At 39.5% G+C, this 12,229-nt stretch overlaps 1 protein-coding gene across 1 annotated transcript in view; it reads left to right on the top strand.

Moving 5' to 3' along the window:
- The window catches only part of ALG13 (ALG13 UDP-N-acetylglucosaminyltransferase subunit), a 74,730-nt gene extending 68,811 nt beyond the window's left edge, over positions 1-5,919 (top strand). The window contains 1 exon segment of the mRNA XM_060001992.1: positions 5,010-5,919. Coding sequence (XP_059857975.1) covers positions 5,010-5,272 — 263 coding nt within the window. The 3' untranslated portion in view covers positions 5,273-5,919.
- Positions 5,920-12,229: the final 6,310 nt, after the last annotated feature.

Genomic DNA, 12,229 nt, shown 5'->3' with positions numbered 1-12,229 from the left:
CTTCTCTGATTGCTGTGGCTAAAGCTTCCAAAACTATGTTGAATAAGAGTGGTGAGAGTGGGCAACCTTGTCTTGTTCCTGATGTTAGTGGAAATGCTTTCAGTTTTTCACCATTGAGTACGATGTTGGCTGTGGGTTTGTCATATATGGCCTTTATTATGTTGAGGAAAGTTCCCTGTATGCCTACTTTCTAGAGGGTTTTTATGGTAAAGGGGTGTTGAATTTTGTCAAAAGCTTTCTCTGCATCTATTGAGTTGATCATATGGTTTTTCTCCTTCAATTTGTTAATATGGTGTATCACGTTGATTGATTTGTGTATATTGAAGAATCCTTGCATTCCTGGAATAAACCCCACTTGATCATGGTGTATGATCCTTTTAATGTGCTGTTGGATTCTGTTTGCTAGTATTTTGTTGAGGACTTTTGCATCTATGTTCATCAGTGATATTGGCCTGTAGTTTTCTTTCTTTGTGACATTCCTTACCTGGTTTTGGTATCAACGTGACGGTGGTCCCGTAGAATGAGTTTGGGAGTGTTTCTCCCTCTGCTATATTTTGGAAAAGCTTGAGAAGGATGGGTTTTAGCTGGTCTCTAAATGTTTGATAGAGTTCGCCTGTGAAGCCATCTGGTCCTGGGCTTTTGTTTGTTGCAAGATTTTTAATCACAGTTTCAATTTCATTACTTTTGATTGGTCTGTTCATATTTTGTTTTTCTTCCTGATTCAGTCTAGGCAGGTTGTGCATTTCTAAGAAGTTGTTCATTTTATTGGCATACAGTTGCTTGTAGTAATCTCTCATGATCTTTTGCATTTCTGCAGTGTCAGTTGTAACTTCTCCTTTTTCATTTCTAATTCTATTGCTTTGAGTCTTCTCCCTTTTTTTCTTGATGAGTCTTGCTAATGGTTTATCAATTTTGTTTGTCTTCTCAAAGAACCAGTTTTTAGTTTTATTGATGTTTGCTATCGTTTTCTTCATTTCTTTTTCATTTATTTCTGATCTGATATTTATGATTTCCTTCCTTCTGCTAACTTTGGGGTTTTTTTGTTCTTCTTTCTCTAATTGCTTGAGGTGCGAGGTTAGGTTGTTTATTCGAGATGTCTCCTGTTTCCTAAGGTAGGATTATATTGCTCTAAACTTCCCTCTTAGAACTGCTTTTGCTGCATCCCATAGGTTTTGGGTCTTCGTGTCTCCATTGTCATTTGTTTCTTGGTATTTTTTTTATTTCCTCTTTGATTTCTTCTGTGATCACTTCGTTATTAAGTAGTGTATTGTTTAGCCTCCATGTGTTTGTATTTTTTACAGATCTTTTCCTGTAATTGATACCTAGTCTCATAGCGTTGTGGTCGGAAAAGATACTTGATACAATTTCAATTTTCTTAAATTTACCAAGGCTTGATTTGTGACCCAAGATATGATCTATCCTGGAGAATATTCCATGAGCACTTGAGAAAAATGTGTATTCTGTTGTTTTGGATGGAATGTCCTATAAATATCAATTAAGTCCATCTTGTTTAATGTATCATTTAAAGCTTGTGTTTCCTTATTTATTTTCATTTTGGATGATCTGTCCATTGGTGAAAGTGGGGTGTTAAAGTCCCCTACTCTGAATGTGTTACTGTCGATTTCCCCTTTTATGGCTGTTAGTATTTGCCTTATGTATTGAGGTGCTCCTACGTTGGGTGCATAAATATTTACAATTGTTATATCATCTTCTTGGATTGATCCCTTGATCATTATGTAGTGTCCTTCTTTGTCTCTTGTAATAGTCTTTATTTTAAAGTCTATTTTGTCTGATATGAGAATTGATACTCCAGCTTTCTTTTGATTTCCATTTTGCATGGAATATCTTTTTCTATCCCCTCACTTTCAGTCTGTATGTGTCCCTAGGTCTGAAGTTGGTCTCTTGTAGACAGCATATATATGGGTCTTGTTTTTGTATCCATTCAGCCAGTCTGTGTCTTTTGGTGGGTGCATTTAATCCATTTACATTTAAGGTAATCATCGATATGTACGTTCCTATTCCCATTTTCTTAATTGTTTTGGGTTTGTTATTGTAGGTCTTTTCCTTCTCTTGTGTTTCTTGCCTCGAGAAGTTCCTTTAGCGTTTGTTGTAAAGCTGGTTTGGTGATGCTGAACTCTCTCAGCTTTTCCTTGTCTGCAAAGGTTTTACTTTCTCCATCAAATCTGAATGAGATCCTCGCTGGGTAGAGTAATCTTGGTTGCACGTTGTTCTCCTTCATCACTTTAAATATGTCCTGCTACTCCCTTCTGGCTTGCAGAGTTTCTGCTGAAAGATCAGCTGTTAACCTTATGGGGATTCCCTTGTTTGTTATTTGTTGTTTTTCCTTTGGTGCTTTTAATATGTTTTCTTTGTATTTAATTTTTGACAGTTTGATTAATATGTGTCTTGGCGTGTTTCTCCTTGGATTTATCCTCTGTGGGACCCTCTGTGCTTCCTCGACTTGATTAACTATTTCCTCTCCCATATTAGGGAAGTTTTCAACTATAATCTCTTCAAATATTTTCTCAGTCCCTTTCTTTTTCTCTTCTTCTTCTGGGACCCCTGTACTCCGAATGTTGGTGTGTTTAATGTTGTCCCAGAGGTCTCTGAGACCGTCCTCAGTTCTTTTCATTCTTTTTTCTTTATTCTGCTCTGCAGTAGTTATTTCTACTATTTTATCTTCCAGGTCACTTATCCGTTCTTCTGCCTCAGTTATTCTGCTATTGATCCCTTCTAGAGTACTTTTAATTTCATTTATTGTGTTGTTCCTCGTTGCTTGTTTCCTCTTTAGTTCTTCTAGGTCCTTGTTAAATGTTTCTTGCATTTTCTCTATTCTGTTTCCAAGATTTTGGATCATCTTTACTATCATTATTCTGAATTCTTTTTCAGGTAGACTGCCTATTTCCTCTTCATTTGTTAGGTCTGGTGGGTTTTTATCTTGCTCGTTCATCTGCTGTGTGTTTTTCTGTCTTCTCATTTTGCTTATCTTACTGTGTTTGGGGTCTCCTTTTTGCAGGCTGCAGGTTCTTAGTTCCCGTTGTTTTTGGTGTCTGTCCCCAGTGGCTAAGGTTGGTTCAATGGGTTGTGTAGGCTTCCTGGTGGAGGGGACTGGTGCCTGTGTTCTGGTGGATGAGGCTGGAGCTTGTCTTTCTGGTGGCACATCCCCGTCTGGTGGTGTGTTTTGGGGTGTCTGTGGACTTATGATTTTAGGCAGCCAGCCTCTCTGCTAATGGGTGGGGTTGTGTTCCTGTGTTGCTAGTTTTTTGGCATAGGGTGTCCCGCACTGTAGCTTGCTGGTCGTTGAATGAAGCTGGGTGTTTGTGTTGAGATGGAGATCTCTGGGAGATTTTTGCTGTTTGATAGTACGTGGAGCTGGGAGGTCTCTTGTGGACCAGTGTCCTGAAGTTGGCTCTCCCACCTCAGAGGCACAGCACTGACTCCTGACTGCAGCACCAAGAGCCTTTCATCCACACGGCTCAGAATAAAAGGGAGAAAAAGTAGAAAGAAAGAGAGGATAAGATAAAGTAAGATAAAATAGTTATTAAAATAAAAAATAATTATTAAGAGAAAACAATTTTTAAAGTAAAACAAAACAAAAAAAACCGATGGACAGAACCCTAGGACAGATGGTGAAAGGAAAGCTCTACAGACAAAATCTCACAGAGAAGCATACACATACTCACAAAAAAGTGGAAAAGGGGCAAAATAATATATCTTGCTCTCAACGTCCACCTCCTCAATATGGGATGATTGGTTGTCTATTCATGTATTCCGCAGATGCAGGGTACATCAAGTTGATTGTGGAGATTTAATCAGCTGCTCCTGAGGCTGCTGGGCAAGATTTCCCTTTCTCTTCTTTGTTTGCACAGCTCCCGGGGCTCAGGTTTGGATTTGGCCCCGCCTCTGCGTGTAGGTCGCTGGAGGGCGTCTGTTCTTCGCTCAGACAGGACGGGGTTAAAGGAGTCGCTGATCTGGGGGCTCTGGCTTGCTCTGGCTGGGGTTGGGGGGGGGCGGGAGGGGCATGGAGTGCGGGGCGAGCCTTCGTCGGCAGAGACCGGCATGACGTTGCACCAGCCTGAGGCGTGCCGTGCATTCTCCCCGGGGAGTTGTCCTTGGATCATGGGACCCTGGCAGTGGCGGGCTGCACAGGCTCCCGGGAGGGCAGGTGTGTATCGTGACCTGTGCTCGCACACAGGCTTCTTGGTGGCTGCAGCAGCGGCCTTAGCGTCTCATGCCTGTCTCTGTGGTCCGCGCTGATAGCCTCGGCTCGCGCCCATCTCTGGAGCTCCTTTAAGCAGCGCTCTTAATCCCCTCTCCTCACACACCAGGAAACAAACAGGGAAGAAAAAGTCTCTTGCCTCTTCGTCAGGTCCAGACTTTTCCCCGGACTCCCTCCCTCCTGGCCAGCCGTGGCGCACTAACCCCCTTCAGGCTGTGTTCACGCCGCCAATCCCAGTCCTCTCCCGGCGCTCCGACCGAAGCCCAAGCCTCAGCTCCCAGCCCCGCCCACCCCGGCGGGTGAGCAGACAAGCCTCTCGGGCTTGTGAGTGCTGGTCGGCACCGATCCTCTGTGCGGAAATCTCTCCGCTTTGCCCTCCGCACTCCTGTTGCTGCGCTCTCCTCCCCGGCTCCGAAACTTCCCCCTCCGCCACCTGCAGTCTCCACCCCCGAAGGGGCTTCCTAGTGTGTGGAAACCTTTGTTCCTTCACATCTCCCTCCCACTGGTGTAGATGTATTTCTGATGTATCTGTGGGGAGGAAGGTGATCTCTGCATCCTACTCTTCTGCCATCTTCCTATATTTAATTTTTTTAGTTAGAAAATTTTCATATTATCTTTTAGTAGCCTGTTTTAGTCACTAATGTTCATATCTAAAGTGCTCCTGCTGCAATTGCTATGATCTTTCTTGGAGTTAATGCTAAATTTCATTTTTACCTGTAAGAACATCCATTTATGTTGATGTTAATGAATCTTTGTATATGAAGTGTACTGTATGCTTTCTTTGTTTCAGGTACTTTTCCAAATGCTGACCCTGCATCTGTCCCTCATGGAGCATTCTATTATCCAGTGATGTCAGATCCCTGTGGGCAGCGACCTTTGCCAGGTTTTGATTCCTGCCTTCCTGTTGTGCCAGATTATCCCTGTGTTGCCCCCTGGCATCCAGTCAGTGCAGCATATGTTGGTTCTCAAATTCGTGGTGCTATGAGTCCTGGGCCACTTGCCTATATTGCTTCACCTCCCTCACCTTCTCATTGTGTACCTCAGAATATGTAAGATTCAGCAGTATGATGTGTTCTTGCACTGCCATTTTTCTTATTGTTTGGTTTTTAAAAAGTGTTTTATGTTAGTGTTTAAGTGATTTAGAGTGGTTACTGTTGTATCTGTCTTTAAGATTATTTTACCTTTTGATTTAAAATAGTACTTTAAAATAAAGGAATATTTCTTTGGGTTGTGAATAAGGACATTGAGGTGAATGTACAACTAGCCCCATATCTGAGCATATTTCATTGTATTCAGCTGTTTTCCTGTCAGCCAGCTTGTCAACTTTGTATTAGCTGATGGTACCAATTGATAAATGGAGTAAATCTTACAAACTATTGCCTTGGTTCCGATGTCACACATAATATTAAACCATGCAAAATTGGAAAAACTACTTTTTCCTAGAAAATGAAACAACAAAACCAAGAGCATTTGCTTCTGGGTAACTAGCTTAATATTAAGTGAGAGTGCTCTTCAGGTTTCTTAAGAATTGTCTGATCTGAGTTGTGTTCTATGATATTAATCAGTTCTGAAGGCACATGGTGCTCTGCTTTAGATTTATCCCATGTGCTGTTGTTTAATATTGGATTTATGTAACCATTTTCCTGCACAGTATTGATGTCCTTTGCACATTTAGCAGTAAATAAAAATTAGCATTTAAAATTGCTAAAATGAGTGAGATTTTCTTTTGCTTTTTCATGGCAGCAAAGAGTACCAGACATTTGATTGTTCCCATATGTTTTCCCCCTAGTATTTTGGTTGCCAGAAAATGTGAATTTATAGCATGGATTGGCAGGGTCAGTTGAAATGTTATTTAATCTCAAGACATTGCAATGCATACTACCATATCCAGTTCTTTTCCCTAAAGAATGTCCCTTTAAGTTGTGTTTCTGTTTTTTAAAAAAAAATCTGTTAATTCTCTTAGGGAACTTTAATCTAGACTTACTTTCTCATTGTCCTATATTTCTTATGGTTGTTGAATCTTTAAATTGTGGTTTAGATTTATCTTGTATCTCTTCAGGCCTGCCTTGTCTTCAGCTTTCTGTGAGACACATTTTATAAGCCCTTCTGCCTTCTCCCTTCTCTCTCTTTCATCTACTCAAAGACTACAAGATTTTCTCTATTCATTCAGTTCTCCTCTGAGGGGTAATTCATCATGAATGCTTTGCTCCGTCTCACCTACAAATAGCTATTTTAAAAGTGTTCTTTGGTTGCCGCAAAACCTACTTATATTGCCTCCTTTAAAAGTTATTTATGCTTGTGAACCATTCTGTTCTTTCCCACCTTTCAGCTATACCCCAGGCAAAAAGAACCAATTGAGACTCAGGGCTCAAGGTGCTTGAACAGGTTAAAGAACTAGAGTGGAATCCATTGCAAAGAAGATATCCTGTCTTCAGTATACTGTTCTCAAGATGATTGATAACAATGAGCTTCAAATCAGTCAGTGTATTAGTTAAGGCTTCTGCTTCGTAATAGACATGGAACTGGTAGTGTTTCGGTTTTGCATCCTGGATCTTTACAAGTCCTTGCTCTACAAGTTGGCATCTGACAACTTTAATAAAGAAAGATGGGCAACAGTGCACTGATCTTTCTAACAACCTCTGTATTAATGTTTCAGCTTTTTTTCTGCTAACCTCCTGGGTTCTCAATTTGTGCAGCCTGCAGATTGTTTTATGTTCAAAGGTTTATTTTAGTCAAGTTTGAAACATGGAACAACCCGTCTCCAACATTTTTCAAATATGCCAGCATTTCTGAAATGTACATAACTCACAGCAAGTGATTGTCCTGTATCTTCAACTGTCAGTGGTTCACTAATTAGCTTCTAAGCAGTGTTTTAGAAGGTTGTAGTCTATCTTGAGAATGTGGATCTGGAAATTGTGTGGTTTTGAGATAAGTACATTTGCCTTAGGCTTCCCGTTGATTTGTTTATTTTTTAAACTTGTAGGTTGCTGCCTTGCCTTGATTTCCATTACTAATTTAATGCAGTTTAATGAGATGCTTATTATTAACTTAAAAACCCAGGATCAACCTAATTGTTGTTACCAGTGTTGAAATTAATGGTATGAATGGTCTGTTTAAATCATACTAGTCCACTTGTTTATGCTTTACAGTCACACTTCTCTAAGAAATAATCAAGGAGTGAGCCCTGACCCTCCTATTGTTTTGTGAGTTGGGAGGGTGAAGGTAACCTGTACTGCAGCAGAAGTCTGCAGCGGGGTTTTTTTTTGGGGGGGGGGGGGGTGGTACGCGGGCCTCTCACTGTTGTGGCCTCTCCCGCTGCAGAGCACAGGCTCCGGACGTGCAGGCTCAGCGGCCATGGCTCATGGGGCCCAGCCGCTCCGCGGCATGTGGGATCTTCCCGGACTGGGGCACGAACCCGTGTCCCCTGCATCGGCAGGCGGACTCTCAACCACTGCGCCACCAGGGAAGCCCTGCAGTGGTTTTTGAAGGCAGCTTCTGGGTTAAAAACAAAGTGGTCTTTCTGGTAAAAAACAAAAAACAAAAAACCTAAGACTTAACATGTTTAATCAACCTATAGTATAAGCACAGTGGTAGACTTTTTACATATAACCTCTGTAGTTGCTTTTGATATTACAAAAGACATCTTTGTCTTTTTTTCTGTTGTTATACCCAACTTTCAACCATTGAGAATTGTTGGGGGAAGGAGGATATAAAGGCACTGTGGTTTGTTCTGGACCCTTTACTTTCACCGCCTTCCTGAGATAAATCTGGTTTACACCAAAGGTAGAAAGCTGGATCATTTCCATAGTGAGGAAGAACAATTAGAATTCATTTTTATGCTGTGTATATTTATTCTCAAAACTAATTGTGGTTTTCTGCCTTGATTAAGAGCAGATGAAAATATTGAATCTGTTTTACTGTTGAAATTCAAGACTTGTGAATTTAAAACATCTTTCATTTCCTTAGAGCCTATAATCAAGGCATAACCTTTTAATTAGCTTTGGAAGTAAAAGTATAAACAAATCATGATTTTTTTATGCGAACACCATACATTCAGAACTTAATTCAGACATAAATCTCCATGAATAATGAAATAGTCCATTGGAGAAGGGTAGGGCATGAACTTAATCTAGATTTTTCTAAATCTGGGTCAAATTTTGTCCATTTTACATGAAATCTCTTTGAGGCCATTTATATTTCCATTTATAATAAAAAGAATTCAGGAGAACTAATACAGCAAAAGGCAACCTCTTGTTTCCCCCATCTTAGCTAGAATGTTAAATTTCAGTTGGAGCAACTTGATTTAGAACACTTGTCTTCTCTCCTGCCTCAGTCATCAAAGGCAGTTTCAGGGATGTGTGGGGTGCCTGTATGTGGAAAGATGGAGCTTCAGGAAAGGATGGACCTGAGTTTAGGTAACTACCCTACTGAGTGACTAAAACTGCTTTAGAATGATAAATCTGGGTATCATCTCAAAATAATCTGGGGGGTGGGGTTTATAGATGAAGATAAGCTGCATGTTTGTAACTGTTGAATAGTAACTGTTGAAGATTGAGTTCATTGTGCTATTCCCTCTACTTTTGTGTTTGAAATCTTTCATAGTAGTTGAAGAAAAACTACCTTGGTAACTGGCCATCTGGAGAGGTAATGTTTATAAAGTTAGTAAAAGTTCAGGTTTTTAAACATTTTGCCTTGAATCCTGAAAAGAAACAAGATCTTAGAGACACTGTCACATAAGGTTCATAGGTACCCTTGTTAAGCTATCTGGGGGTTGGGGGAAGCCTATAGTATAGGCAACTGATTCTTAAAGTCCTGTAATTCTCAAGAATATTCACTAGCTACATGTAAAACTAAATTATATTAAACCATGACATTTATTTATAGTTGAAACTAATTGAGCTGAGTGAACCACTTCAGGTTTAACTGCTTCATTGTTTTCTAATAATCACCACCACCACCACTTCTGAGTTCACTTTTCTCCTTATGGCTGCCAGAGGGGAGCTTGGAAACCAGGAATCCTTTAGTGTTGAAGAGCTTTTTTTTTTTTTTGTCTGGTAGGTGGCTCCTGCCACTGGCTAAACCTTTTATGAGAGGAGGGGTGGAGAGTAATTCTACAATATTGAGATTAAACTGAATCAATTCTTATGAATTCAGGCCAGTCAATGAATAAAATGTTAAGATCATTTTAGCCAAATATTAATAATAGTTATTGATGTATTGGTGTTATATAGGTGATCAGTCCCTTTTCTTGCAGATCTTATGGCTTTTTCTAAACTATATAGTACAGCTTTTTCAAATCATTTACAGAATTATAGAAAAAAAATTCTACCCTAATACTAGAGTATTAAAGTTCTTGACTTAAAAAACCTTTTATTTCCTTGCTGGTGTATTAAACAGATCAGAGTAACAATTTTTATCTTGATAAATTTCAGTTATGCAAGATAAGTTCCAGAGATCTGTTCTACAACTTTGTGCCTGTAGATAACAATACTGTATTTTACGCTTAAAAATCTCTTAAGAGGGTAATCTCATGGTAAATGTTCTTACCACAATAAAAGAAATAAAAGTTCTACCACATATATAGTCCCACGGAAAAACAAACTATTTTATATTCAGTTGCTTTGCTTGCATCAGCAGTTGAACTTCGTTTTAATTTTCTTTCATTCTTTTAGCTCTGCTAAAAGAGCTTCAGCTACTCAAGAAGTTTTCTTCCTCCTACTTGTTTTGAAGCACGGTATAGATTTGGCTTTTGTTAACCTAGTTCTGTTCTTTTACTCACTGCTTATTTTTTTCCAACATTTTATTATGAAAAATTTTAAACATGAAAGTTGAAATAAGTGTGCAATGTATATCTGTATATCCACTACCTAGATCATATAATTAACATTTTACTACACTTAACCTTTTCACATAACCATCTATAAATCCTATTTTTTGATGATTACAAAGAAAATTGCAGACTTAAATGCACCTCACCCCTAAACATCTCAGCATGGATATTGTTAACTAGAGTTCAGTATTTGTTAAAGGTTCTTTTTTAAAGGTTCTTTTCTTTTTGAGGTAAAGTTTACATGTGATGAAATGCACAAATCTTAAGTGTTTGATGCAATGAATTTTGACAAATCACACATCTGTGAAACCCAAACCTTTATCAAGATAGCATTTTCATCACTCCAGAAAATTCTCTCATGCTTTTCCCAGTCAGTCCCTGCTTACCCGATCCCCGTCCCCTAGGCAACCGCTTTTTCTTCTGATTTTTCTCCTATCATAGTTTGTTTTTTAAACTGTGTATAAATGAATCAGAGTATGTGCGCCTTTGTGTAAGGATTCTTCAACATAAGGTATTTGGGATTCATCCATGTTGTATGTGTCAATAGTTCTTTTTATTGCTGAGCAGCATTTCATTGTACAAAAATGCCATTCTCCTGTTGATGGATACCTGAGCCATTTCTAGTTTTTAGATACGCGTGAAGCTGCTGTGAACATTTTTGTACAAGTCTTTTGAGCATTTGTTTTCATTCCTCTTGGAATTACTGGGTCATAGGTTAGGTATATGTTTAGTATGGAAATGAAGGAGATTTTTCCAAAGTGATTGTACCATTTTATACTCCACCAGCAGTATATGAGAATTCCAATTGTTCATCCCCGTCAGCATTTGGTGGTATTGGTCTTTTTGATTGTAGCCATTCTGGTGGGTTTGGTAGTAAGTGGTATCTCATTGTGGTTTTAATTTGCATTTCCCTATGATTATGTTTAACACCTCTTCACGTGCTTATTTGCTAGTTGTATATATTCCTTTTTGAAATGCGTTCAAATTGTGTTTTTATTATTGAGTTGTTGGAATTTGCTTATACTGGTTGCACATCTTTTCCAGATATATTACTGCTTTTCAGATTGTTTTATCTAACCAATGTATAAATGTTATACACCCAATCACACTTAAAATAATTAGGCCAGGGCTTCCCTGGTGGTGCAGTGGTTAAGAATCTGCCTACCAATGCAGGGGACATGGGTTTGAGCCCTGGTCCGGGAAGATCCCACGTGCCGCAGAGCAGCTAAGCCCGTGTGCCACAACTAGTGAGCCTGAGCTCTAGAGCCCACAAGCCACAATTCCTGAGACCGTGTGCCACAACTACTGAAGCCTGTGCACCTAGAGCCTGTGCCCTGCAACAAGAGAAGCCACCACAATGAGAAGCCCATGCACCGCAACAAAGAGTACCCCTGCTCACCACATCTAGAGCAAGCCCGCGTGCAGCAATGAAAACCCAACGTGGCCAAAAATAAATTTATTTTTTAAAAAGGCCATATTTTTCACAGAACTAGAACAAAAAATTTCACAATTTGTATGGAAACACAAAAGACCCCGAATAGCCAAAGAAATCTTGAGAACGAAAAATGGAGCTGGAAGAATCAGGCTCCCTGACTTCAGACTATACTACAAAGCTACAGTAATCAAGACAGTATGGTACTGGCACAAAAACAGAAAGATCAATGGAACAGGATAGAAAGCCCAGAGATAAACCCATGCACATGTGGTCACCTTATCTTTGATAAAGGAGGCAAGAATATACAGTGGAGAAAGGACAGCCTCTTCAATAAGTGGTGCTGGGAAAACTGGACAGGTACATGTAAAAGTATGAAATTAGAACACTCCCTAACACCGTACACAAAAATAAACTCAAAATGGATTAAAGAGCTAAATGTAAGGCCAGACACTATCAAACTCTTAGAGGAAAACATAGGCAGAACATTCCGACATAAATCACAGCATGATCCTTGTTGACCCACCTCCTAGAGAAATGGAAATAAAAGCAAAAATAAACAAATGGGACCTAATGAAATTTCAAAGCTTTTGCACAGCAAAGAAAACCATAAACAAGACCAAAGGACAACCCTCAGAATGGGAGAAAATATTTGCAAATGAAGCAATTGACAAAGGATTAATCTCCAAAATTTACAAGCAGCTCACGCAGCTCAATATCAAAAACACAACCCAGGGCTTCCCTGGTG

Source organism: Delphinus delphis, chromosome X, assembly GCF_949987515.2.
Source record: "Delphinus delphis chromosome X, mDelDel1.2, whole genome shotgun sequence".
NCBI classification, from domain to species: domain Eukaryota; kingdom Metazoa; phylum Chordata; class Mammalia; order Artiodactyla; family Delphinidae; genus Delphinus; species Delphinus delphis.
The sequence above is the reverse complement of the archived record's forward strand: the minus strand, read 5'-3'. Positions and strand labels throughout refer to the sequence as shown.